Below are 26,841 nucleotides of genomic sequence, written 5' to 3'. Positions count from 1 at the left end.
AATATTATTCTTTATCCACACAAGGAAGTCATGCCGAGAAACTTCGATCTGATTCTTCACTTCTTCCAACAAGATGGTCAAAACAAATTAAAAAATTAAACGACAAAGGTTTATATATGTCAGCTAAATGAATATTGACAACAATAGTCTCTTGACTTCAAGGCGTTGATACAGTTCCCCACAGTCGTTTAATGAACAAAGTAAGAGCACATGGACTATCAGACCAATTGTGTGATTGGATTGAAGAGTTCCTAGATAACAGAACGCAGCATGTCATTCTCAATGGAGAGAAGACTTCCGAAGTAAGAGTGATTTCAGGTGTGCCGCAGGGGAGTGTCGTAGGACCGTTGCTATTCACGTTGTTGTGGATTGGCAAGAGAACCAACCCACTATGAGAGGATGCCGAAAGGCACGTGTTTTAGCTCACCCAGGCTGGCGTGAGGTCTGGAACAGGACAAGGAAGTTAGACTTTAGCAAAAGAGGACGTAGGTGTTGGAATACTTAACTTTAATCAGTAAATGGTGAACATCGCTCTTGACGGTACATGTTTTACAGCATCAATAGTAACTGGTAATGGCGCTTTGCCAGGTCGTAGCAAATGACGTAGCTGAAGGCTATGCTAACTATCGTCTCGGCAAATGAGAGCGTAATTGGTCAGTTAGCTATCGCTAGCAAAGTCGGCTGTACAACTGGGGCGAGTGCTAGGAAGTCTCTCTAGACCTGCCGGGTGGCGGCGCTCGGTCTGCAATCTCTGATAGTGGCGACACGCGGGTCCGACGTATACTAACGGACCGCGGCCGATTTAAAGGCTACCACCTAGCAAGTGTGGTGTCTGGCGGTGACACCACACACATTATATATAAATGACCTTGTGGATAACATCGGAAGTTCACTGATGCTTTTTGCGGATGATGGTGTTGTATATCGAGAGGTTATATCAATGGAAAATTGTACTGAAATGCAGGGGGATCTGCAACGAATTGACGCATGGTGCAGGGAATGGCAATTGAATCACAATGTAGATAAGTGTAATGTGCTGCGAATACATAGAAAGAAATATTCTTTATCATTTAGCTACAATAAAGCAGGTCAGCAACTGGAAGCAGTTAATTCCATAAATAATCAGGGAGTAGGCATTAGGAGTGGTTTAAAATGGAATGACCATATAAAATTAATCGTCGGTAAAGCAGATGCCATACTGAGATTCATTGGAAGAATCGTAAGGAAATGCAGTCCTAAGTCAAAGGAAGGAGATTACAGTACACTTGTTCGCCCACTGCTTGAATACTGCTCACTGGTGTGGGATCCGTACCAGATAGGGTTGACAGAAGAGATAGAGAAGATCCAACGGAGAGCAGCGCACTTCTTTACAGGAACGTTTAGTAATCGCGAAAGCGTTACGGGGATGATAGATAAACTCCAGTGGAAGACTCTGCAGGAGAGACGCTCAGTAGCTCGGTACGGGCTTTTGTTGAAGTTTCGAGAACATACCTTCACCGAGGAGTCAAGCAGTATATTGCTCCCTCCTACGTATATCTCGCGAAGAGACCATGAGGATAAAATAAGAGAGATTAGAGCCCACACAGAGGCATACCGACAATCTTTCGTTCCAGGAACAATACGAGACTCGAACAGAAGGGAGAACCGATAGAGATACTCAAAAGTACCCTCCACCACGCACCATCCGTTGGCTTGCGGAGTATGGATGTGCATATAGATATAGACGTACAGTGATTGGAAAATAAATACATAGATGAGATAAACTAGGATGTGAACCGAAAAAAGTGGTACTAGTATTAATTGCTGCACTACTACTACTGGCAACTCTACTACTACTGCTACTACTATTACTACTACTGCTACCACCACCATGCCCAATAGTAATAATTTTTGAAAGAATCGGACGGGAAGAAAGGGCCACAAGAATAAGAGATATAAGTTGTCATGAACGAAAAAAAGAAAGTCTCTAACTTACATAGCGTTTATTTTATTATGTTTTGTTTTATTGACCTTCGAGTTTTCCGCATTCACGCGAGTGAGTCATAATGACAACTCGTATGGATACCAAAACTTGAAATAACATACTGAGATTGCACAAAGCTATTTAGTTCACGTGAGGTAGTACACATTTCTGTAATAGCTTCCAACAGAGTGGAGCATGTTTTTTTATACAGGGTGAATCGCTAACTATTACTACCAAGAATCACTCCGAAAGTATGATAGTAGCTGAAAAGTTTGCGGGACAAATGTTGCATCGGAAAATAGGGGCCATAACAAGACGTTGGTTTTTTGTTTCTAGGTGGGATCGCTTCAGAGATATGAAGGTCAACTTTATTTTCTTAAATGGGATGCTATAGTTTGGAACTTATTTTCTGATAGCGGCTATCGAGACGAATCCAATCATGTGTAACAGTAAGGCCTTTGATGGTCAACGAAGGCCACAAAGGTGGCATGAACGCCCATTTACATAAGGTGTTCGAAGTGATGACGATTGGCATAAATGCAGTGCTGCAATCTTTTATCATGGATTGAGTGGCATTCCTTATCACTTCTGCACTTATCGAAGCAAATGCTCTGACAATTCTCTCTTGTATATCGTGCAAACAGTAAATATTTGCCGAATACGGCGTATCCATCTAACGTGCCATTAGCATGTAAACACCATTCGACAGTTTGGCAGTACAACACTAACAGGAACGGCAAGACTAGTATCGTCGAATCAAGCGAGTGTAAATGATATATTCATTCGAAGCACAAGTCGATGTGCTTCTCATTTACGGAGAATGCCAATGAAATTTATTGGAGGTAGAGACTTAAACGCTGAAAGATATCCTCAAAGTACTCATCCTACACGTCGTTCATTTAAATATGTTTATGATAAACTGGGAACAACTGGAACTTTAACGTATCGGAAACATATCCGGCGAAAGAAAGTTACTAACGAGGAAACGGGAATTGGTACCTTGTGTTAGTTCGCGTCACATCCCAAGGGAATCTGGCATGAGCCCGAGTAGTGTTGTTCGTGTTCTGCATCGCCATAAATATCATCCTTACCATATCAGTCTCCACCAAGAATTAACTGGTACGGATTGTATGCGTCGTACTGAATTCTGCCGATGGGCTCAACTTCAGATTCAGAGGGATGACACATTGACACATTTATTAATTTGATTTTATTTACTGACGAGGCTGTGTTCACGAACCATGGAAATGTTAATTTGCATAACATGCATTATTGGGCAACAATCCATGTTCACTGCGGCAAGTTGCTCACCAAAAACCGAGGTCGGTGAATGTATGGTGTGGGATTCTGTAGGACACAATTATAGGCCCCAATTCATTGAAGGAAACCTAATTGGTAGGAATTACACCACATTACTGCAATAAACATTAGGTCTGTTATTGGAAGAAGTACCTTTAGCAACAAGAAACAGAATGTGGTATCAACACGATGGGTGTCCGGCACATTTTCCGCTGATGGCTGGAAATGAGTTGCAGAGACAATTCCCATATCGTTGGATTGGACGCTGAGGAGATGTGTCGTAGCCGGCTCGTTCGCCGTACTTGACACCTCTGGATTTTCTCTTGTGTTGATTCGTAAAAGACATTGTTTATAAATATGTTCCAGCTACACCAGAAGATATGCGAGAGCGGATTGTCAGAGCATGTGCTTCGATAAGTGCGAGACTGATAAGGAATACCACCCAGTCCACCATAAGAGGAAAGCAGCCTTCTGTAAATGGACGTTCATGCCACTTTTTTGACGTTCTTTGACCTTCAAAGGCCTTACTGTTGCACATCATTGGATTCGACTCGATAGCCGCAATCAGAAAATAAGTACCAAACTTCAGCATCCCATTAAAAAAAAAAAAAACAAAGTCGACCTTCATATCTCTGAAGCGACTCCACCTACCAACAGATAACCAACGTCATATTATGGTCCCCGTTGATCCATGAAACTTTTGTCCCGCTAACTTTTCCGCTCCTATCATACTTTCGGAGTTGTCCTTGGTGTGAATAGTTAGTGACTACTGCGATGTCTGTGGTTTCCAGTAATTTGGCACCGATATTTTTTCTTGCAATTTTGATGTGAGATCCTACCGGCTGACGCGTGCAAATGATATATACATTGTAACTTTCACTTCGCCGCAGTCGTAATGGCGGATGATACCGTGCGTATACTGTGTAGGTGCTGTGCTGATCGACAGTGATTGAACTTCAACTACGTTGTGGTAAATTTTCGCGAACGCTGAAGTCGATAGTGCCAAGGCTGTACTGGTGTTACCTGGTCATAGTATTTCCCTTGATTTGCTTGGGAAGCTTGTCATTCTTTGGACCACTCAGTCAGATTCATCTTCCTGTAAGTCGACAACAGATCCTCAACTAGAGTGAATGTATAGTCTCTTGAGGTCATTGCTTACTTAGAAAGAGTGTCAATGGCCTCAGTGCCCAGTTCGTTGTTGTACTCTTTACTCCAATACATGGAGATTCTGTGGCCATTATTTTGCAGTTCATTTACGTGTGCTGTCATATCGCCGGCTAACGGGTAGCTTTTATGCCCACGATAGACATACTTAAGGAGAGTGAGTGCTGGATTAGAGATCGAGAAGATAACAAAGTTTTCCTTCGAAATCATATAGCAGTACTTAAGGATTTCACAGATGGCCATATGCTCTTCCGTAATTTTAGTTTTTTTTCCCTTGGGTGCTTTTGCTTAAATCCTGCTCGCGCTTAAGTATTCCTAAAGTATTCCTCCTGGTTATTTGAGGAGTCTGTGTTGATTATCCTCGTCTGTGGAATTTTTGGCTCGCAGCTCGCACAAAGCGTGATTTGAAATAGTTGACGAAAATGGCAGACTAAATCTCACGTCAACTTCAACGACAATACATACGTAACATTGATCGAAAACAAGTAGTCGCCGGACGGAGATGGGTACTCGAAAGTCTGGTGCTGTCTCCATAAATTGCAGGCAAATTCTCACAGGATCAATAAATAAACATGTAACATACAGTACACCGAAGAGCCAAAGAAACTGCTACACCTGCCTAATACCGTGTAGGGCCCCAGCGAGCTCTCAGAATTGTTGCACAACGACGTGGCATGGACTCGACTAATGCCTGAGGTAGTGCTGGAGGTAAGTGACACCATGAATCCTGAAGGGCAGTCCATAAATCGGTAAGAGTACGAGGGGGTGGAGATCTCTTCTGAACATCACTTTGCAAGACATTCCAAAAAATGGTTCAAATGGCTCTGAGCACTATGGGACTTAACTGCTGAGGTCATTAGTCCCCTAGAACTTAGAACTAGTTAAACCTAACTAACCTAAGGACATCACAAACATCCATGCCCGAGGCGGGATTCGAACCTGCGACCGTAGCGGTCTCGCGGTTCCAGACTGCAGCGCCTTTAACCGCACGGCCACTTCGGCCGGCGCAAGACATTCCAGATATGCTCATTAACGTTCATGTTTGGGGAGTCTGATGGCCAACGGTATCGCTTAAACTCAGAAGAGCGTACCTGAGGCCACTCTGTAGCAATTCTGGACGTGTGGTATAATGCATTGTCCTGTTGGAATTGCCAAAGACCGTTGAAATGCAAAATGGACAATCGTGTCACCTGTCGGAGTCGTATGTAGACGTATCGGAGGTCCAGTATCACTTCAACTGCATATGACCCACACCATTACAGAGCCTTCACCAGACTGAACAGTTCCCTGCTGACATGCAGGGTCCACGGTTCATGTGGTTGTTTCCATACCCGTACACGTCATTCCGCTTTATACAATTTGAAACGAGACTCATCCGACCAGGCAACTTGCTTCCAGTCGTTAACAGTCCTATTTCGGTGTTGACGAGCCCAGACTAGCCGTAAAGCTTTGTGCCGTACAGTCATGAAGGACACACAAGAGGGCTTTCGGCTCCGAAAGCACATATCGATGATGATTCGTTGAATGGTTCGCAAGCTGACTCTTGTTGATGGCCCATCATAGAAATCTGCAACAATTTGCGGAAGAGTTGCACTTCTGTCACGTAGAACGATTCTCTTCAGTCGTCGTTGGTCCCGTTCTTGCAGGATCTTTTTCCGGCCGCAGCGATGTCGGGGATTTGATGGTTTACCGGATTACTGATATCCACGGTACATTCGTGATATGGTCGTACTGGAAAATAGACACTTCATCGCTAAGTCGGAGATGCTGTATCCCATCGCTCGTGCACCGATTATAACACTACGTTCCAACTCACTTAACAATTGATAACCAGCCTTTGTAACAGCAGTTACCGATCTAACAACTGCGCTAGACACTTTTTGTCTTTTTCAGGCGTTGCCGACCGCAGCGCCGTATTCTGTCTGTATGCGTATCTCTGTATTTGAATACGCATGCCTATACAAGATGCAAGATAACAAACCGTCCTCTGCAAATCAGCTCTCTTCGTTAGGAATTTTATGCTCATATACTTGCTCCTCACTACAGGTGCGGTTAGTTAGTTCGCGGAAGTACTGCATGTGTTGCGGTTGACTTCACGGCACCAAAACTTATTTATTGTATCGTATTAAGTTTTTGCAGTAACGCGACCTTCGCCAATCCGCAGAATATGCTTCCGTAGTCCAGACGCGACCGCACTAGGTCAAAATATACGCAATTGTGTGTTTAATAGTCCGCGCCCTATTGCACGACTGCCAATGCTCTTAATACTTAATGTTTTTCTCATATTTCGCTACTACTTGATTTACATGTGCTACCCATCGCAGTTTACTGTCGGTGTGCAGCCTAAGATATTTCTAGACTGGTTTCACCAGAAGAGCATTTGCTCCTAGCGTCATAGACAGGACGTCTTGCCTCCGATGTCTGGTGTAGACGCTCACAGCAGACGTAGTCCGTGAAATTGTTAGTCCTTTGTCTTCCAGCCAGTAGGGTGCGTCTATTTTACGCTGTCCTTCTCCTTAGCTGTCGCTTATTGTAGGTATACACAAATCATCACCGTTCCTTTCTACTTTAATGTCGATGTCAAAAACAGTGTGCATATTGAAGGTGTAAATTTGAAACAGTATCGATGAGAGAACTGACCCTTACGTGATTCAGTAATCGTCTTCTTTGGTTCGATGCTGCTGTTACCAACTTTCATGACAATTTCTGTGTCTTTAAGTAAACGAATGGCATATCCAATAAAGTTGTTATGGATATTGTGTCTCTCCATCTTCTTGACGATTAGAAATCCATTTTCACAAGAAATACAGTTTTAGAAATTAGTCGAAACCCTCAGAATACTACGTATAGGTGTCGGAACATGACTGGGTAAACAGAAAATAAATACATTGTGTTTTATGTATCGCTGAGTTTAAAAACCCGAATTCTATTTCATATTTTTTTTAGACTGACAGTGGCCGAAACGTGTCAGGAAGTTGTTGAAACACTAGGGATCAAAAATACACTTAATTCTGTTATAAAAGTAATTCTGTTTTACGCACAGCACATAATTTGCTGTTTTATACGATTTATAAATTGATGCTTTATATTTAAAAATTAAGGGACTTGATAATATGAGGAAATAACAAGACATAAATAACTCTTCGTCAGAAATTATACTTCAGAAGACACCTTAGGGTGTTTGTCAGAAGGTACTTCTTGTAGCGCTGTCTGATCCTCTCCTTCCTGTTTCATTCACAAATGGCGCGTGGGTAGAAAGGTTATTGAGTAAAATCCGTTTTAGCGCTAATTTCTCGGACATTCTCGTTTTGGTCTTTTCACGAGACGAATGTGGAAGAACTCTTCCTTGGACGTAGTCTCCAGGAATTTCAATAGTAAACCTCTCCGTGCTGCACAACGCCTCTCATGTAGCGTGTGCCACGGGAATTTGTTGAGCTTCTCCGTATTCTCTCGCGCCGGCTAAATTAGCACATGATGAAACTCGTCGCTCTTTGTTTGGTATCACTTGTCTCTTGTGTTCATCCTACCTGGTAAGGCTCCCATATTCATTATCAAAACTCAAGAATCGGTCATATAGGTCATTGCTTTCCCGGATGAATTAGATTTTCTTAAGGTTCTTCAAGTGAATAATAGTCTGGCATATGCTTTTCCTAATATTTGTTTTATGTGGTTATTCCACTTCTAGGTCGCTCCTGATTGTCACTCATAGGTAAACACTTCAAATTTTAAAAAGCTATGACAAAAAACTGTTAAGAATGTCTAGACTCTATTTATCAGTTTACTTCTGTTGCAGTTCAGTTTCGAATCATACCTTAGAAATATGACGAAGTGACCAAAAATCACACAACTGAGTGTTTAAAGAGACTTTCTATAAGTTAGATGTGTTTATACGGACGGAGACAGCTTCTTGGGTGAACAAATCTTGGGCACTAACACAGGAGACACAAAAAAATTAATACATATCCACATCTACGAATAAAGTGGCTCTGAGATTCTCATCATCTATTGCGCAATGATATTGTGTGAATATATTGCGTAAAAATGTGAGGCCAACAACGGCACAATATTATTGCGCAGTATTTATGCACGGAACGCACCAGTTAGAACATTGTGGCGACCACGTCGACGCTCCGCGATTGAGGGGTTTTTTCCCCAACAAAACGGAACCACAGATAAAGCAAAAAGTGGGAAATAAGTCTGAAAAGCTTCCAATAAATATTTCATACGGACTGGGGCTCATTCACTACTGCATATACATTCGTAAGCCACAAGAACAATTAATTACAAATTAACCGAACTGTGCAATTTAACGTGTAAATGTGCTATGTTCTGTGTATTTCTCTACCGTAACAACTGTTCCAAAGTAAAAAAAAACGGTAATTTACGGATCGTGGATTGATAGGTTGAATGACCTTACTTCTGTGGTGTAACAAATGTAGTAAGAAGGAAATAAAAACATGTATGCACACTGAACATATGACCTGATTTTATTTATCAATTCATAGAACTGTTAGAAGAAAATAAAAAAAAAAACGCTTGCTGTCATGACATCACGATCTTTAACTTCCCGTGGACAACGAGCTATCTGGCTATTCCTAAACAGTCAGAAATTTCATTTCTTTACGTAATGGATGATCGTTTAATATAAATCCTCTACAGTACTTCCTGAACTAGTGACACTTATATTTTTTAGGTTCTTTTCGGAAAATCGTTCGGAACAAACTGAATTTCTCTCGATAATGGCAGGAAATGACGTTTATTGCGCAATACTACCCGCTCACGATATAATACACTGACGAGAAAAATCACAAAATCGCAACATCAAAAAATAATTAATGAATAAATAATGATGAAATTTCGCGAATATATTTGTTTGGATAATATATTTAATTGATTAACATTGCAAGAACACAGGTTAATCTAAGCACGAGACATACCACTGGACATGTGAAATGCGGGTACATGAATGACCCGTGGAACCACCAGAAGTTGAATGCAAGCGTGCAAACATGCATACATGGTGTTGTGCTGGTGCAGGGTGTCAGTTTGTAAGATGGAGTTCCGTGGCTGTTCCACTAGGTCGATGAATACACGGACGGTTAATGCTGTTTGCGGATGTCGCTGGAGTCGTCGTCCTAGAATGTCCCATATGTTTTCGATTAGAGGCTGATCTTCGGATCGTCCAGGCCAAGGCAACATGTCGAAACACTGTAGAGCATGTTGAGTTAAAACCACAATATTTGGGATCGAGCACTATCCTTTTAGAAAACAGCCCTTGGAATGTTGTCCATGAATGGCAGCACGGCAGGTCGACTCACTAGACTGACGTACAAATTTGTAGTCAGGATGCTTGGATAACCACGAGAGCGCTCCTGCTGTCACAGGAAATCACAGTCCAGAGTATAGCTCCGGGTTTTGGTCCAGTGCGACTAGCACGCAGGTTGGTTGCAGCTCCTCCTCGATCGGCCTCCTTTTAACCAACATGGCTTTTATCAGAAAACTCAGCATACCTCCACCTTGCCCTACAACTAGCTCTCACTTGACACCACTGAATTCACAAATTCCGGTGGTTTGCAGTCAGTGCAGTGCACCCTACGGGGCTTCTGGCTTGGAGCTGTTCTCGAAGTAACCGATTTGTAGCAGTGCCTTGTGTCACTGTGGTGCCAACTACTGCTAAATTACTGCCGCAGATGCAGTACAATGCGCCGAAGCGAAACGCCGAACACGATTGTCTCCCCTCTGGGCAGTGCCACGTGGCCGTCCTTTGCCTCGTCTTCTTGAGGCCGTAGATTTTCGTCACCGCAGCTGTCAGCAGTCCTGTACGATGTTTACATTCCTACCAAGATTTTCTGCAATATCCCAGAAGGAACATCCAGCTCCTCGGATTACACGACATCGTTCATACTCAGTGGGGTGTTGATAAAGCCGACTTCTGCATCTATATCCATACTCCGCAAGCCACCTGGCAGTGTGTGGCGAGGGTACTTTGAGTACCTCTATCGGTTCTCCCTTCTATTCCGGTCTTGTATTGTTCGTGGAAAGAAAGATTGTCGGTATGCCTCAGTGTGGGCTCTAATCTCTCTTATTTTATCCTCATGGTCTCTTCGCGAGATATACGTAGGAGAGCAACATACTACTTGACTCCTCGGTGAAGGTATGTTCTCAAAACTTCAAGAAAAGCCCGTACCGAGCTACTGAGCGTCTCTCCTGCAGAGTCTTCCACTGGAGTTTATCTGCCATCTCCGTAACGCTTTCGCGATTACTAAATGATCCTGCAACGAAGGGCACTGCTATCCGTTGGATCTTCTCTATCTCTTCTATCAACCCTATCCGGTACGGATCCCACACTGGTGAGCAATATTCAAGCAGTGGGCGAACAAGTGTACTGTAACATACTTAGCCGGCCGCGGTGGCCATGCGGTTCTAGGCGGTGTAGTCCGGAACCGCGTGACTGCTACAGTCGCAGGTTCGAATCCTGCCTCGGGCATGGATGTGTGTGATGTCCTTAGGTTAGTTAGGTTTAAGTACTTTAAGTTCTAGGGGACTGATGACCTCAGATGTTAAGTCCCACAGTGCTCAGAGCCATTTGAACCATTTTTTTGTAACATACTTCCTTTGTTTTCGGATTGTATTTCCTTAGGATTCTTCCAATGAATCTCAGTCTGGCATCTGCTTTACCGACGATCAACTTTATATGACCATTCCATTTTAAATCACTCCTAATGCCTACTCTCAGATAATTTATGGAATTAACTGCTTCCCGTTGCTGACCTGATATATTGAAGGTAAATGATAAAGGATCCTTCTTTCTATGTAGTCGTAGCACATCACACTTGTCTACATTGAGATTCAGTTGCCATTCCCTGCACCATGCGTCAGTTCGTTGCAGATCCTCCTGCATTTCAGTACAATTTTCCATTGTTACAACCTCTCGATATACTGAAGCATCATCCGCAAAAAGCCTCAGTGAACTTCCGATGTTAACCACAAGGTGATTTATGTATATTGTGAATAGCAACGATCCGACGACACTCCCCTGCGGCACACCTGAAATCACAGTTACTTTGGAAGGCTTCTCTCCATTGGGAATCGCATGCTGCGTTCTGTTATCTAGGAACACTTCAATCCAATCACACAATTGGCCTGATAGTCCATATGTTCTTACTTTGATCATGAAACAACTGTGGGGAACTGTATCGAACGCCTTGCGCAAGACAAGAAACACGGCATCTTTGTCACCTTAAAGGCATTCTTGGCTAACATCGCGTCACCACGTCCACTCTTGGTTACTAACTGACAAGCGTTACTGCGCGTATTTAAAACAAACCTTATTTGCGTTTTCACTGGAAACACGCTTACTAACCTTCGTTTATGTCGCCCAACATCTTCTTGTTCTTTCGATATTTCTTCCGTCAGTGTATATTGAGCGAGCGATAGTATTTTCAACAAAATACCCTTCAATACATTGTGCAGTAAATACTGAGCGTACGAGGGTTCCCTAAAGAAATATTTCAGTGTAAGTGAATATTAACAAGGAATAATGTAAACTGTAAATATTTTCAATCGACTATTTTATTCAAAAATATTCTCAGGAGCGCCATCCACAAATGGTGTAGCCGATCGTAGCAAAGGAAAGTATGCTCGAACCGACTCTGCAGTAAAAACGGTGCCAGGTGGTCGTTAGGAATATCCGCTGGCCCGTGCATTGCCTCAAATCAGAGCGGCCCGTCGCGGCCCTGCTAAGTGCGACCGTTCCTCTGTAATGAATATTGCTGTAATCGGATTTCGGATATCGAATAATAAGGCACCTGCGAATCCAGGCGACGCTGATAATTGGAAACGGCGGTAGCGATTAGAATTCGTTAAATCGGAGGACGTAATTGGCAGAGCAGCAAAGCGGCAAACGTATCACCGAAGGCAAATCGGTGGCGACTGACGCAAGCACTCTCTATCACGGTAACAAGCCATGTTCTTTGTTCTTGGGGTGGCAAGCGAATAGAGGTCAGCACGAACGCTGTTTTGTTTACTGCTTGGAATAACCGTGCTCTGGGTGCCAATATAGCGGTGTACGAAAGCCTGCGTCGTCTAGGTAGTCAAACAGTAGATCACAGCAACATATTTCGTAAGCCTTTGCATAAACATTAAGGAGTGTGATGTATATATGCAGACTGAAGTGACGAATGAAAATCTGTACCAAAGTCGGGATTCGAATCAACGTCTCCTGCTCATTGGCTGGTGTGCTAGCCACTAACCACTATGCCACCCTGGGCAGTAGCTCTGCACAACGTCACGGTCTGGCCTAGCGCACCTCGCCCCTCCATCCAGATTCCCATGAACGCCTCAGCCCACTCTGTTTTCCCCTGAAATCGAATAGCAACGGAGAGGCTCTTCAGCTACATTGGAGTAACACTTCAAAGTCGAAGGAAGTGGGGGATTGCTGCCTGAAACTCAGACATAGGGGCTCAACTTTGATGAAACTATATCGTTCCAGAGACCTCTTGAAGTGTGAAATATCTATGATGTGACATTCGTCACTTCCACGTGCATGGTGTATCATGAAGATGTTGAGACTTGAGTAGGTCTCTGGAACCATATTGTTCTATTTCTTTGGGAATAATTCAACAGATATGCTATCGATATTAAGAATAATTCCAAGTGATATATTGTGCGCGCGTGTCTCTCTCTCTCTCTCTCTCTCTGTGTGTGTGTGTGTGTGTGTGTGTGTGTGTCTGTGTATGTGCGAGAGAGAGAGAGAGACAGATAGGGAGACAGATAGGGAGGGTGACAGAGGAAGAGAGAGCTGTATCGTATTATAATAATATACATTTTATGGCTCAATAAATTTATTTTACAGTAAAAGATTATGAAAAGCGTCTCACATTCGTCGGCAAACCTTGGAACGTGTATTTTTTTGTGTTTAGTTTGTGACAGAATAAATAACTCTTCATACTCTTTTTATCTTACTATTTTACTTAATTCTTATTCTACATTAATTGTGGAATCTGCAAATTTTGTAATTTGTGCATTGTGTCTCTAGAAATCTGTGGATTTCACTTGTTTGTTGCACATTTTTATTTGTGTGTAATGTTTTATATTTAAGGATGTGCCTCAATCATACTCCTTTTTTTCTCTACCACGATTTTCATTCTTTCATATCTGTCGCAAACTTTCCCTGCTGTGGCTACACAGACGTGCCCATCGTTCATCCGACTTACGTGCATTGAGTCGCAATAAATATATCTTAAAGGTTTTTTATCTGTTAACTGATCTTGAAGGGCAGGCTGAATCGACCCCAAAGATTCACAGACGACATTGTTCGGTGGCTCGTCACATAGCTCCTTTCCCGGGATTTGGTAAAGTATCTTGTCAAATAGAAACATTATTTCGTCGCAGAGGGCCATAAATTTGCTCATTGGGTCCATGGCTGATCAAATTTTGTCCGCTGTACTCTTGATCTTTCCAGTCGTGTCAGGTTTTATTCTTGTGACTATAAGTGTCTTCCTGTGTCTCAATGAGCCTCCAATGGAAGTCTCATTATTAATTCCGTACTCGTTTGTCGATTGTGTGGCTGTGGCATGTGCGTGTGTGCATACTGTCTTTGTGTTGATTGTCGACCTCGACTGTCTTCAGTTATAGTCGGTCATCGGGGTTGAATTAAGTGGCTAGGTGTTGCAGTCTCGCGTCGAACTTTTGTGGTGGTGGTGTAAGGTTATAACGCCATTTGGTACTCTGAGCACACTCTCCAGTTGGCAGGACGGCTTGTCAAATGGCTCTGAGCACTATGGGACTTAACATCTAAGGTCATTAGTCCACTATAACTTAGAACTACTTAAACCCAACTAACCTAAGGACAACACACACATCCATGCCCGAGGCAGGATTCGAACCTGAGACCTAGCAGTCGCGCGGTTCCGGACTGAAGCGCCTAGAATCGCTCGGCCACAGCGGGCGTCAGGACGGCTTTTATTCCTACAAAGCATACATGCACGTTGTTCTGTTGATGTAATTTGCTCCGGTTTGTCATATCAGGGCCTGTGCATTTCATGCGTCTCTGTGGCAGACAGCAGTATTTTGTCATATCCTAAAGCCTCTGGCAGTTCTCTTCTCACGTACGTCTTCTTTCGGAAGCTAGTATCCAGTAAGTAATGTTCGATATAGATTCTGTCGTTGTCGTTACGCTTTTTATGCATACGCTCGACTCTCGCCGACCGCTACAACCTTTACGCTCATTTGTTTTTCGGAGCTCGCACTGTTATTTAATGAAAGTTTCATTAACACAGTGTTTTACAACTCTGCTAAGTCACTGCACCAGACGAAAGTCTTGTTTAAATTAAAATCTGAATACCGGTACTTGAGATTTTAAAAGTTCTTCATTTCAATAGAATGCTTAATAACGCTGTCAAGCAAATTCTACTTTTGCACCAGGGTCCTTGACTCGTCGTGTTTCGTTTCATGGTTAAGTTTGAGGCAGTGCTCGATGATTGCCGATTTGCTGTTTGTTTCAATCGAGTGTGTCACTGCAGTTACAAGTTACCTTTGTTCGGTTGTTGTGATAGTCTACGCCACAAAAAGCATGCCACATTCGCAGGTGGTTCATACCTCGCTTTTGAACATCTAGAGCGCATTTAACATTACATCAAAGAATCTATGTTGACGAAAGCATGGGATCAAATGCATTTCGAGGGCTCAAGAAACAAATGAGCACCACTAAGAGCGTAGCGGGCGCTAGAAACCGAACTCGGGCGTAGATAATGGCGCTACGCCAATAATAGTACAGTCTGGCTAGAGTCCAGGCAGTCAGTACGCGTAATATAACACAGCTCGTATCACGTGGGGAAGGCGGATGGGTCGGTCGTCGAAATGCTATACAGATGAGAGGAGTCGGGAACATTGCTGAACATCCGAAAGTACACTATCCATCAATGAAGTAGAGAAATCATAAGAGAGCAGATCGCTTGACACCCCGATGGGTCTAGACTCTCCGCACATTACATGGGGGGAATTTGTGTGTCGAAATTTTCCTGTCATCTTGGCATGGACGAACATTTGCGAAAAATGTTTCAGAGTTCTTGTAAGATCCAAGCTGGTTTTGAGTTCATTTTATATTTCTCGGATCCAATAAGAATCAAAAAATTGCTTATATACCGTTTTAATATAAATTTAACTGTTTACATAGTAACTATTGTCCTATTACGTGTATAATATTTACTATGTGTTGTGTAGTGTTGCTGAGAAGTTGCTTATTTCAACCATTTATTTTTTTTTTTTTGTTCGCAGGTGCCTGGAGCAATGTAATCTCTGAAGCTTTTCCATCTTTTCCCCGAAAAGTGGATTTATAAGGTGGGTCGAGTGGCTTATTTCGATACGACAGTGTGTGAGCGGAACTAGTTGTGGAGAGCTGTGTTCTTGGTGTAGGAAGGTAGAAATAATGTGGCAAAAGAAAAGGACATCACAACAACGTTATCTGCGAACTGTTGTAAGACATCATCCTGTGAATTCATCTGAGACAGCAGCCTTTCGAAGTTATGACGATGTTGTGCAGGAATAAGTGTCCCTCCACCTCCTGTGCCCTCACGGTATCTCAGGTTCTTATGTATTGACGGACTGTAGTTTTGGAAGCTTTGTATCCACTGGTACTAGAAAGAATGTAACATTCGTCGTGATGTGGTCCCTGTGGACTGCTCACGAAAATGGCAGTTGAAAGCACCATAGGCGTCAGTGGATCATCTGAAGTGGCTCTCCTTTGAGTTCTGAAGACACCGTGAGTTGAGGAATCCCACTGACACTCCGCCGCATGCGGCGGCCATGAGAGGCCCGTCCGTGGAAAGGTGAGCCGGCTCGTGGAGCCGCCATGCTGCGGCCATCGCCGCCGCCGCCGCCGCCTCCGCCGCCCCCGCTGCCTCTGCTGCTGCTCGCCGTTTTCGTGCTGTTGATCTCCCTGGAACACCACTTGGCCGCCGCCTGCCCGTCCGCGTGCAAGTGCATGTGGAAGGGTGGCAAGCAGACGGTGGAGTGCATCGGCGAAGGTCTCATCACCATTCCAGACGGAATAGACCCAGGCACGCAGGTGCTGGAGTTCTCAGGGAACAACCTGCAGTCGCTTCCCAGGGAACGCTTCCAGAGGATGGGCATTATCAACCTGCAGCGCATCTACCTGGCCCGTTGCCGCATCGTTCAGATAGACGACCGCGCCTTCAAAGGACTGACCAATCTGGTGGAGCTGGACCTGTCTCAGAACCAGCTGCGCTACGTGCCCACAGCAACCTTCAGTGACTATCCTTCGCTCATGAGGCTCATCATGAATGGGAACCCCATCCGATCTTTGGAAGGGGGCGCTTTCAAATCCTTGCCGTTTCTGACGACGTTAGAATTGTCTGACTGTGAAATTGAAACTGTGGAACCTGGAGCTTTTTCTGGTCTAGATAATCTGGAATGGCTCAAGTTGGATGGGAACCGTCTCAACAACATCAGGGGCACCGACACTCTCCCGAGTACCCTTCACGAGATTTATCTGCACCAGAATCCTTGGCAGTGTGACTGCAGGCTAACTGACCTGAGGGCGTGGCTGGTGACGTATAAGGTTCCACATACAGAAGAGCCCAAATGTACATCACCTGGGCGGCTGAAAGGGGAGCTCATAAAGACACTGGACTTGAACGATCTCGCTTGTCTCCCAGATGTCTCCCCCACGACCCTGTATCTTGAGATTGCTGAGGGTAAGAACGTTTCACTCTTGTGTAGGGTGTCTGCGATACCAGAGGCTCGAGTGTCGTGGTGGTTTCAAGGGAGGATACTTCAGAACGATTCACTAGTGGCTCCTGGTGTTCACCTGTACTACTTCGTAGAGGAAGGTTCAGAAGAAAAGAAGAGTGAGCTGTTCATCTTCAATACCAACACAGAAGACAACGGCACTTTTGTCTGTGTGGCTGAGAATCCAGCTGGGAAGAGCCATTCCAACTATACTATACGAATAATCGTGAGGGAAGAACCCATTGTCGGGCCGCCGCCGTTCCCTTACGAGTACGTAATAACGATAGCGTGCTCCATATCAGTAATAGTGCTCTTCTTGCTGATCGGCGTGGTGGCGTGCGCGATACGTTGCCGACGGAGGCGCATGCGCCGCCGGAAGAAGGAGCGCAGCAAGGTGGTGGCCCTGCAGCAAGGTAAGGGCGCCCCTCTCAACCCTATCACGAGGCTGGGCGGCGCCGGGGGCCTGGGCGGCGCGCGCGCCCCAGAGGGAACAGCGGGGGTGGTGCCGCCCCCGGCCAAGGCCAACGGCGCGCTGCTGATGGGGGCGGGGGCGGACGGACGGTCCCACGCCCTGCCGCCGCTGCAACACGACGTCATGATGTCACTGGCGGCAGCCGGAGGCGGCAGCGGCGGAGCGGCCAACCCCTGCCTCGCTGGCAGCCCCCACTCCATGAGGTCATACGCGCTGGAGGCCAACCCGGACCTCATCAACGACACCGAGAGCATCGGCAAGGAGAGGCATCGCGGGGACGGAGACGGTGGGGAGGAGGCTGGAGGTAAGGCAAATAAAAGTCCCTCAAGCTGATTGTTGCAGTCTACTTTAGAGTTCTGAAAGGATAGATGTGTCTTTGAGATGTTTTTACTATGAACAGTTTAAAGGTGACATGTCGTTATAAATCTTTGTCCAACGTCCAGTGGAGGCGGAATAACGCCTTTTATAAATTCATGAAGGACGTGCACGAATTATTCACACAGACGTCAAGAACCTATTAGTTCTGAACATTGATTATAAATGTTAATATTTGGAAATATTTTGCATCAGTTGCTATTTCGGTTATCAACCTTCATATAAATAAGATAAAATTCCGTTTTTGTACACAAATATTTTATTTGTGTGCACCAAACACGTTTCGCTTATTGGGGAGAGGCATCTTCAGTGGTCTACAATACACAAGAAAATTATTTAATTATTCTTATTTCAATACCACATTTGTAGCGGTCCTCGAAGGCTCATTAAAATATGTAACCATTTACAACCCTATTTTTATGAGGTTCTTTTACATTTAATTTGTTTTTATGTCCTTTTCGTACACTTCAGCGCATGCGAGGTGTGTGTAGTGAAACTTTCTTTAGTACTCGTTTCTTCCAATTCAGGTGTCACACAGTTAAATAATTTTAAATAGAAACGATTAGTTAAATGAAATGCCAGAAGCACTGCAGATATCTTATCAGTATAAAATTCAATAATTTTGGTCACAAAATGTCTGAAACGCTTGTAGTGATGTTGTAGGGCAGATTGTACTGAGACATGAATGTTAAGGAAAAAATGCGATACGTTGCGCCGTTTCCGAGTTATTTAGCCAATAAGGTCGTTGCGCGCGCGAATTCAAGTTTCAGCTAACGAGACAAAGCACTCGTTGGGCAACACCGCCCCTGGCAGGCCGCTTGAGTGTGAGCGCGCGACGCCCGATTGGCTACATTCAGTGCTTAATAACTCGGAAATGGTGCAACGTATCGAATTTTTTCTTAGCATTTATGTCACGGTGCAACATGCCTTGCAGCACCCCTACGAGCGTTTCGTACATTTTCCGACCACCCTGTATATACACTACTGAATTTGTCTAGCACAAATAGATGAGACTTGTTTGGTACACACCAATAAAATATTCAGTTTCAAAAGACAGAATTTACTTCTTATTTATATGACAAAAAATGATATTTTGTGTAGCGTTAGGTACTTTTAAGCAATCACAAGTAGAGTCCTGATGCGCAGTGACCAATTGTCGTCCAAAGTTCTGGGCGAGTTCATTCGTTTGTTCGGAAGAGAAGGCCGACATTGCCCAACCCCTTTCGACAGGTCGGTGACGGCAGAATCGAGAAGCATGTAACGCAACATTTTTCAAACTATTTTACAGAAGTTATTCGGTAAAAAAATTTATTTTTGAGTCTCTTGTAGCTTTATATGTCAGCTTCATGATGATGTGTCCATCACTTCGTTAAGAGTCATAGCTGTTGTGAGATTTGCGCTGAAGTAAGACACTGTGCGAAACTCAAAAATGTTTGCAATGAAAAATAGAGATCGCTATCATTTTGTGTTTGGTGCATATTACGTAATATGGTGGCGCATGTGAAGTTTAGCTAACATATTGACGTTTTCATCAGACTTGAGTGGAGGCCTCTCTCTGCGACCAATCTAGAGAAAACTGATATAGTGTAGCAAATATTTACGATCCAGCGATAAAGCCAGAGTGAAATATCCACACCATTCCAGGTATTTCTGAAACGGGTTGCAGTATCGAAATGAGAGTTTTGCACAGCACTCAGAGAAGAGAGTACACTACTGGTCATGAAAATTGCTACAACACGAAGATGGCGTGCTACAGACGCGAAATTTAACCGACAGGAAGAAGATGCTGTGATACGCAAATGATTAGCTTTTCAGAGCATTCACACAAGGTTGGCGCCGTGGCGACACCTACAACGTGCTGACATGAGGAAAGTTTCCGATCGATTTCTCATACACAAACAGCAGTTGACCGGCGTTACCTGGTGGAACTCTGTTGTGATGCCTTGTGTGAGAAGAAGAAACGCGTACCATCACGTTTCCGACTTTGATAAAGGTCGGATTGTATCCTATCGCGATTACGGTTTATTGCATCGCGACATTGCTGCTCGCGTTGGTCGAGATCCAATGACTGTTAGCAGAATATGGTATCGGTGGGTTCAGGAGGGTAAAACGGAACGCCGTGCTGGATCCTAACGGCCTCGTATCACTAGCAGTCGAGGTGACAGGCATCTTATCTGCATGGCTGTAACAGATTGTGCAGCCACGTCTCGATCCCTGAGTCAACAGATGGTGACGTTTGCAAGACAACAACCATCTCCACGAACAGTTCGACGAAGTTTGCAGCAGCATGGACTATGAGCTCGGAGACCATGGCTGCGGTTATCCTTGACGCTGAATCACAGACAGGACAGCCTGCGATGGTGTACTCAACGACGAACCTGGGTGCACGAATGGCAAAACGTCATTTTTTCGAATGAATCCAGGTCTGTTTACAGCATCTTGATGGTCACATACATGTTTGGCGACATCGCGGTGAACGCACATTGGAAGCGTGTATTCGTCATCGCCATACTGGCGTATCCCCAGGCGTGATGGTATGGGGTGCCATTGGTTACACGTCTCGGTCGCCTCTTGTTCGCATTGATGGCACTTCGAACAGTGGACGTTACATTTCAGAGGTGTTACGACCCGTGGCTCTACCCTTCATTCGATCCCCGCGAAACACTACATTTCAGCAGGATAATGCACGATCGCATGTTGCAGGTCCTGTACGGGCATTTCTGGATACAGAAAATGTTAGACTGCTGCCCTGGCCGACACATACTCCAGATCTCTCACCAATTGAAAGCGTCTGGTCAATGGTTGCCAAGCAACTGGCTCGTCACAATGTGCCAGTCACTACTCTGGATGAACTGTGGTATCGTTTTGAAGCTGCATGGGCAGCTGTACCTGTACACGCCATCCAAGCTCTGTTTGACTCAATGCCCAGGCGTATCAAGGCCTTTATTATGGCCAGATGTAGTTGTTCTGGGTACTGATTTCTCAGGATCTATGCACCCAAATTGCGTGAAAATGTAATCACATGTCAGTTCTAGTGTAATATATTTCTCCAATGTATACGCATTTATCGTCTGCATTCTTTCCTGGTGTAGCAAATTTAATGGCCAGTAGTAAAGTTTGCCAGACGGTTATCGTGCAAAACTTCGTTATTGCAATAAGTACAGATTTTTTTTTCAATGAAAGACTGGGAGTTTTAAGCGCCATTGATAGCTGGTGAAACGAGAAGTGCTATGTGTTCTTGAGCAACATAAGTGAAGACATCACACGTTTATTTTTGTTCCAGAGATCTGTTTTATCACAACCACTGAGCATACTGTTCCTCAGTGTCTCGCACAGTAATCTTAATAAACCACTGTTTTAGAACTTCCCCGAAATTGCGTCTGCTCATTATATTAGTGAGACAACGCAATGTAAACTCCGCTGTGATTTGCCAAAAGAAGCAGGTTTTAATGTGGCAAAAATAATATCTAAGTTTTACTCAAAATTCACTACTCATGGCACTTCTCTGAAAATTACATTTAGTTAAGGAGCCAGGCATGAATAAATCTCTGCCTTTTTCAGGGGAATACATTTTACACAGATTAACAAAAGCAGATTCGACAGATCTTTTTAAATGGTCACCATGAAAGTGTGGACGCAGAACGGCTCCAATCAACATTTACAAAAAATGTCAGTGTAGGCTTTAGTTTACAATGGCATTTCCCTTCCAGCTAGCCATCACCTCCCGAACACCGTCTGCCTGTAACGCCCACCACTACTGCCCCCACAATGCTTGCCATGCCGGCTGTGCACGTAGCGGCAACCTTATTCTGTGTGACTCTACATTAGCAATTACAATCAATTACATTATAAAGAAACAGTAATCGAAGATATGGTTCATGTTTTCCATCTACTCAGTTGCTTTATAGCCACCTTGCTGTATCTCTTCCAAAGATCTTGGGAAAGCACGTAAGGGGTAGTATTAAACTAGCTTAAAACAATTTGTGGCACCATCTGTTGCACCCGGAAGCAGTTGCAGGTTGGAAAGTCTCACCATCCCTAGGTGCACAGAGTGACGGTCGTTCTCCTGTTCCATGTCTGATTCAGATCAGTCAGCACCAGGTATCGCGAGGAACATCGACGTTTAGTAGTGGTTAACAATTCACATGATTCGACCACTATTCAACTATGCTGGAAGCCAAGTTGCGGTCGTTATAAATCTTATAAAATGTAGTTAAGGACTTTGATAATTCATGGCATTCATCTGAATTTGCTGAGTTGGAGGGGCATTACATCAACATAACAAATAAGACTGGAGAAAGTAATATACTTGTGCTCTAACATACATGTAGTGATTTTGAATATATTTGCAACTGTTAACGATGGTTAATTTCTCAGTATTTTTTCTTAATACTCATCGCTGTCGTTTGCTGGTACGATTAATCATGCATTCATTGTTTCCTTAATTCTTTGCTGCGACAAAAGTTGTTGAACGTCCATTTCAAAACTGAAACAGGTTGTTAATTGTTTCTTTATGTAGAAATGAATGGTTTGTAGAGGGTGGTGACTGCCTGTCGAAGATACTACCTATTTGAAGCTTTTGCATAGCAAGAGCATCGCAAAGTAAAGTATGAGAAGACTATACTAAAGTATTTTACTGATCCAGAAATGCTCAATTAACTCATAACATTTCAAAGTAAAATTTATTGAATGTCAATCATTAAACCTCCTGAGAGGTTGTAGTGCAGCTCACAATTGAACTTAGACTGATGTATTTAATAGGGAAAACGGGTACCACTTGAGCTACCTTGGCAAGTCACACAAACTAATTTCACAACTTCAGCTATGCCCGTACGTCATCCCTCTTTCCGTCATTCATACCAGCTCTCCTGCGAAAGTTACTAGTCCAGCCCTACTTGGAGAACGGGTCTCTCATAGAAAGACGTAATCACAGGCCAATGCTCGTTTTTGGAAGTTATCTTTTCGTTATCAGAACAACTAACTTCCTGGCGTTTATATCATGTGCGTCCGACTGTCATTTGACTGTGGAGATGGCTAATCATTTCGGTGGATACCGACTTATTACTTTGTGATTTTAACTCTGCCAATTATTCTGTTGAAGCTATTCTAGATTTGTGTAGGTTAAAGTATTATCGTAACGCAAGCGTGAACAAAGATTTCGATTAAATACTTCATCTATTATACGAAAATTTGATAATCCTGACTTGATTTTGCATAGAGTCGATGTGTCCGGTTGTTCCGTGGGTTCCTGTGGTAATGTATTGAGATCAATCATGAAAAAACCTCACAAGAAAATGGAGATCTCAGACATAGCTTATGATAACGATTTATTGATTTAGAATCACAATAAATTTGAATAATTTAGTTTAAATGTAGAAAACCCCATCAATTGGACCAATAAACTTCCCCTCCTTCTGGTGCACAGTGATACGTTTTTCTTTGAGATTAACATTATCGATACTGTGAGCGAGCAACTCAAATATAAACAGGTCTTTTTTCGGCAAACTTCAGTTTTCATCTTAGACAGGCAACAATCGAATGTCGTAAGGAAGGAAGGACTGAATTACAGTATAACGTCCCGTCGACAACGCCCTAGTTAGTGATGGCGAATGGAATAGTAAGGGTGACACCGGTAAGTGATGAATGCGATCAGTACAGAATATTCATCGTCCAGGAAATGTTAGAATTACGTTATCTATTTTACCAGAATGCAAGACAAATCGATTTTTTATGTATAGACGTAGCTTGGTTTGACTAGGTTTTGTAATTATCATATTTTCTGTGTCATACTAATCAGCGTGGCATCTGTAGACCCACGCCGTTTTTGCTATCAGCCCTTTCTTACAGTTAAATGTTTTCCCCTCCTGAAGGGTGGCACTGAACTGAATACTAGAAAGTTTTTTTTTATTTCGTCTATGTTCGCAGAGGGTGCTGGCAGTCGTTATTATGCGAAAACCTGTTAAACGTGTTCGATCTGCGTGTGTACCGATGAAGTGGAACCGATGCAAATACTAACTCCTCTAAATTCCCCTGCCTAATCGAACTTTTCTTTTTCTTCCAGGACGACTCCTTTATGTAAAGACCTTGATAAATCTTTGTATCTAGTCTTCAGTTGTATTAAATTCCTTCTTCTCTGTGAGTTACAATTGTGAAATTACTTTGGTAATCTATCATGGCTAATCGTGATAAACCTCTTCCCTCTCGTTACTCTAAAGACGGGTTGTTCCCTCTGCTATTACGAACATTGTTAATAATGTGCCCATTGTATCATATCTTTCCTTATCATGCTGATTATATCCTACAAGATGCCTCAAGAAATGCATTTCGAAATTTCTTGTATTGAAGTGTTAAATTTTGTTAATGTCCATGTCACATTTCTTTGCATAAAATATGGTAAGGAAATTGTTTTTTAAAATTTTAACACAGTTTCTTTTCTTATCTTTATTGCGCTCATTTTATTTAACAGTTCATCATATCAAGTTTCTGTTTCACGCTTTGCATCTAGCTCCACAAAGTGGCTTAACATACATGCCAAATTTTTGATTTGCTATATGGTGTTTACCGTTTGTTAAGAATTTTTATACTATCTCGTCGCTTCCTTTGACCAATAGTGGAGTGGGTCCTTAGTCGGATGTGTTATATTTTGATGATAAATTAAGAATTAGATGCTATAAATTGTTGATCTGCAAAATGTAGAGTTAGCCTTGACAGATTACTTTTTTCTTTTGTGACTATGTACATCCCATTCAAAGGAAAGTAAGTAGAACCCGTTCTTCTCCTAAGAAAGAAAATCCGCGAACAAACTGTGATTACCACTGTGGGACCTCACAAATAAATATGAGAATGGCAAGTCACGCCACTGATTGTGACTGTTGGAAGGCTGCTTAACAATGTATAAACTTTAATCAGAAAATTCCTTAATCAATAAAATACGCAGTCCCCCAAAACAGACAAACTGGAAAAGTATAAAATTTAAATATAAATCCCAAACGAGACACTTCAACAGAACATTGAAAATGACCCATAAATAAAATTACAGTTCTTCAAAATACAAGTTCAGTTGAGAGTACATGCGATTTAAATGTAAGTCCCAACCGGTACAGACCAGCAGGAAAGCTGACAATGACCCTTAATAAAAATACAATTGCCCAAAATTCAATGTAAGCTGAGAGCTACAGCAAGGGGCTGTCCCAGCGAACAGGGAACGAGCGGCCAAGTTTCACAATGAGTGGGGACTACCGATACAAGTTCTAAGTTTAACACTCCTTGAAGTTACTATAACTTAGAAGCGAAATTATCGGCGCTATCTGATGCAATAACTCAAGCATACTCATCTACAAAGGTTGCTTGGCATCCCACACAAACTATGCTATAATTTAACTCCGTCCATGAAACTTATAACAGGGAATGGTCGTACACTTGAACGACATATGGCCTGGAGCCATACACTAACCGATGATCATGTACTCAACCACTCATAGGCAAGTTACTATAGCACGTCAAATACTATGTAACACAGGATTGGCCTTAGGATGTCAAGAACCCAAAATAAGTAAACAACACTGAACTTCACTCAGGTGTGAAGGTGGTGTGACTTACAGAATTCCAGCCAGGGTGTTATTGCCTCCAATCCGTACAGGCTATCGTCGAGGTGCAGTAAATTTTAACCTTGCAGATTATGCCGGGAACTTGCGGACCAGGTTATGCCCGACGTCCATACGTCTTCCTGCAGCTCACCGCTACCAATTCTTAAGCTTTAATCCTTCGATTTCAAAGCGCAGGACTATGTGTCGTTACTTATACCCGCTGTTCCCAATAGCTTTTCTTCTGAATTTGTATAAATTATATTAAAATCCGTAGCCGCAAACTTAGTTGCTGTGTAAAGAAGATCCCTCAGAGTTGATTACAAATTTGTTGAAAATTTTATCACCGATTTAGTAGATAAGTGTCATGCTATAGCGGATAACTTATTTGCTGGATACAATCCATTAAGAATGTAGTGTTAGTTATATACCTCCAAACGGTTCCGTTAGGTATGACAACAGCTTTGCGGTGGTCTTATGAAAACCATTCAGGAGCGAGAAATACAGCGTGGATAGAGCGTCATACAATCTCTAAGAGCTGAAGCAGATGTATTGATAACATATGAACTCAGCATTCAAGTTCTCTGAATTTTTCTTTAAGCTATGATGGCCTCAGGACAAATTAACTGGCTGGCGTGGATTCATTTGGCAGAGATAGTATCACCTTGTCACAGTGCATTTGATAAGGTACGCTGGGAGATATGTTAGGCTTCACCCTAACTGTAAAACAACAAATCTTAAGCAGTCCTTTAGACAAGGTTTTTCATTAGCCTATATTTCGACTAAGAAGTCGTATTTCTGTTGAAGTATTAGTTAGATTCTTTGTGTAGTAACTTGTACCGGAAAGTCATCCGGTCATCGAGATTCACTAGAATCTTGCCTAACAGAAACCTCTTCTGTGCGAGATCCTGTTTGTATAATGATACTTCAGGTGTCACCACGAACGTTCCTTCCAACATTCTCTGAAGGCAGTCTTATGTTTATGAATCTATGGGAAAGAAACCGGTCGGTTTAGCTCCCTCGAACGTCGAAACGAAGCTTGCCATCCTTCTGTAATGAGTGCTTCGACATCGAGATGCCGTAATTAATCTCCCGTCCACCCTTCTGAAAAACTGGTATCTCAAACAAGTTTAAGCGGATGAATTCCTCCATTACTGTACGTAGCGGCGAGGGTTACGCAGAACTTAAGCTTTAGCCTTCATGAACCCACCGGAATAACTGTTAGTTCCCTCCTA

The 26,841-nt window shown here is 43.1% G+C and overlaps 1 protein-coding gene across 1 annotated transcript in view; it reads left to right on the top strand.

Moving 5' to 3' along the window:
- LOC124803218 (leucine-rich repeat-containing protein 24-like) overlaps window positions 1-26,841 on the top strand; it is a 66,966-nt gene that overhangs the window by 8,230 nt on the left and 31,895 nt on the right. The window contains exon 2 of the mRNA XM_047264398.1: window positions 15,704-17,952. Within this exon, the coding sequence (XP_047120354.1) occupies window positions 16,278-17,952 (1,675 nt within the window). The 5' untranslated portion in view covers window positions 15,704-16,277. The remainder of the gene's footprint in view (window positions 1-15,703; window positions 17,953-26,841) is intronic.

The sequence above is a fragment of the Schistocerca piceifrons genome, chromosome 6, assembly GCF_021461385.2.
Source record: "Schistocerca piceifrons isolate TAMUIC-IGC-003096 chromosome 6, iqSchPice1.1, whole genome shotgun sequence".
Classification (NCBI taxonomy): Eukaryota; Metazoa; Arthropoda; class Insecta; order Orthoptera; family Acrididae; genus Schistocerca; species Schistocerca piceifrons.
Note: the sequence above shows the minus strand (reverse complement) of the source record. Positions and strands in the feature narration are given on the sequence as shown.